The 1466-nt window shown below is 43.9% G+C and overlaps 1 protein-coding gene across 1 annotated transcript; it reads right to left on the reverse strand.

Annotated features, from left to right (window-relative positions):
• Positions 1 to 215: 215 nt before the first annotated feature.
• LOC116636896 (olfactory receptor 7A5-like) lies at positions 216 to 1125 on the reverse strand. The gene is given in 2 exon segments (XM_032412103.1): positions 216 to 870; positions 872 to 1125. Coding segments are annotated over 2 exon segments (909 nt in total).
• Between the last annotated feature and the right edge of the window lie 341 nt (positions 1126 to 1466).

Here is a 1466-nt window from a genome sequence, read left to right on the forward strand (position 1 = left end):
CCCATCCCTCCCACCCCACCCCCCACTCCAGCAACCCTCAGTTTGTTTCCTGAGATTAAGAATTCCTCATATCAGTGAGGTCATATGATACATGTCTTTCTCTGTTTGACTTATTTCGCTCAGCATAATACCCTCCAGTTCCATCCACGTCGTTGCAAATGGCAAGATCTCATTCCTTTTGATGGCTGCATAATATTCCATTGTATATATATATATCACATCTTTTTCAGAGCCCTCTTTATGTCTTTATTTCTCAGGCTGTAGATGAAGGGGTTGAGCATGGGTGTGACCACCGTGTACATCACTGAGGCTGTTGCACCTGAGTGTGAGCTTTGGGGAGCAGCAGAGCTAAGGTACACTCCTAAGCCTGTACAATAAAATAAGGAGACAACAGAGAGGTGAGATGCACAGGTGGAAAATGCTTTATACTTGCCCTGAGCTGATGAGATCCCATGTATGGAGGAAACTATTTTAGAATAAGAGTGAAGGATCCCAGCAAGGGGACCACCACCCAGCAGCCCAGCTCCAAAATACATCACCATATGATTAAGAAAGGTGTCAGAACAGGCAAGTTGGACCAACTGTTTAATTTCACAGAAAAAGTGGGGGATTTCCAAGGCTGTGCAGAAGGACAGCCACAACACCATTAAGCACTGTAACAAGGAATGCAGGACGCTCAAGATCCAGGACATCAGAAGCAGTAGTCCACAGAGCTGGGGGTTCATGATGACCATGTAGTGCAGGGGGTGACAGATGGCCAAAAATCGGTCATAGGCCATCACGGTCAGGATGTAGTTGTCTAATCCTGCAAAGAGTAGGAAAAAATACATCTGGGTGATGCAGCCTGCATAGGTAATTACTTTTCTCTGTCTGTATATTCATCAGCATCTTTGGGATGGTGGTAGAGGTGAAACAGATGTCTACAAAGGACAGGTTGGACAGGAAGAAGTACATGGGGGTGTGGAGTGAGTCAGAGCTGATGGCCAGGATGATGAGCAGGTTTCCAAACACAGTGATCAGGTACATGGAGAGGAAAAGCCCAAATATGAGGAGCTGCAGTTCTGGTCCCTCTGAAAATCCCAGAAGAAGAAACTCTGAAACTCCTGTAAGGTTCCCTGGCTCCATGGGTTGGAGGTAACTACCAGGATATAGAAAAATAAATGACTAATTTCACACAAAACAAGTGTTTTTATAACCTAGCATAAGTGCTACCACATATATTTTAGAGTCAGGAAATTAATTTCAATGTGTGTGTGGTCTCATCCCCATTAGGGCATCCCTAGCACCAATTTATATCAGGAATTCTGTATCCACCTCAGTCTGTTCCTCAAGCATAATGTAGACTCTTGATTCCTTGAGAATATTTTTCATTCCTTTAAGGGATACATACTGAGTATTGACCGTGTTCTAGGCACTGAATAGGCAATGAATATAGGGTGCTGATAAACAATGTCCTTACAATCCTA

The sequence above is a fragment of the Phoca vitulina genome, unplaced genomic scaffold (assembly GCF_004348235.1).
Source record: "Phoca vitulina isolate PV1807 unplaced genomic scaffold, GSC_HSeal_1.0 scaffold13, whole genome shotgun sequence".
Lineage (NCBI taxonomy): Eukaryota > Metazoa > Chordata > Mammalia > Carnivora > Phocidae > Phoca > Phoca vitulina.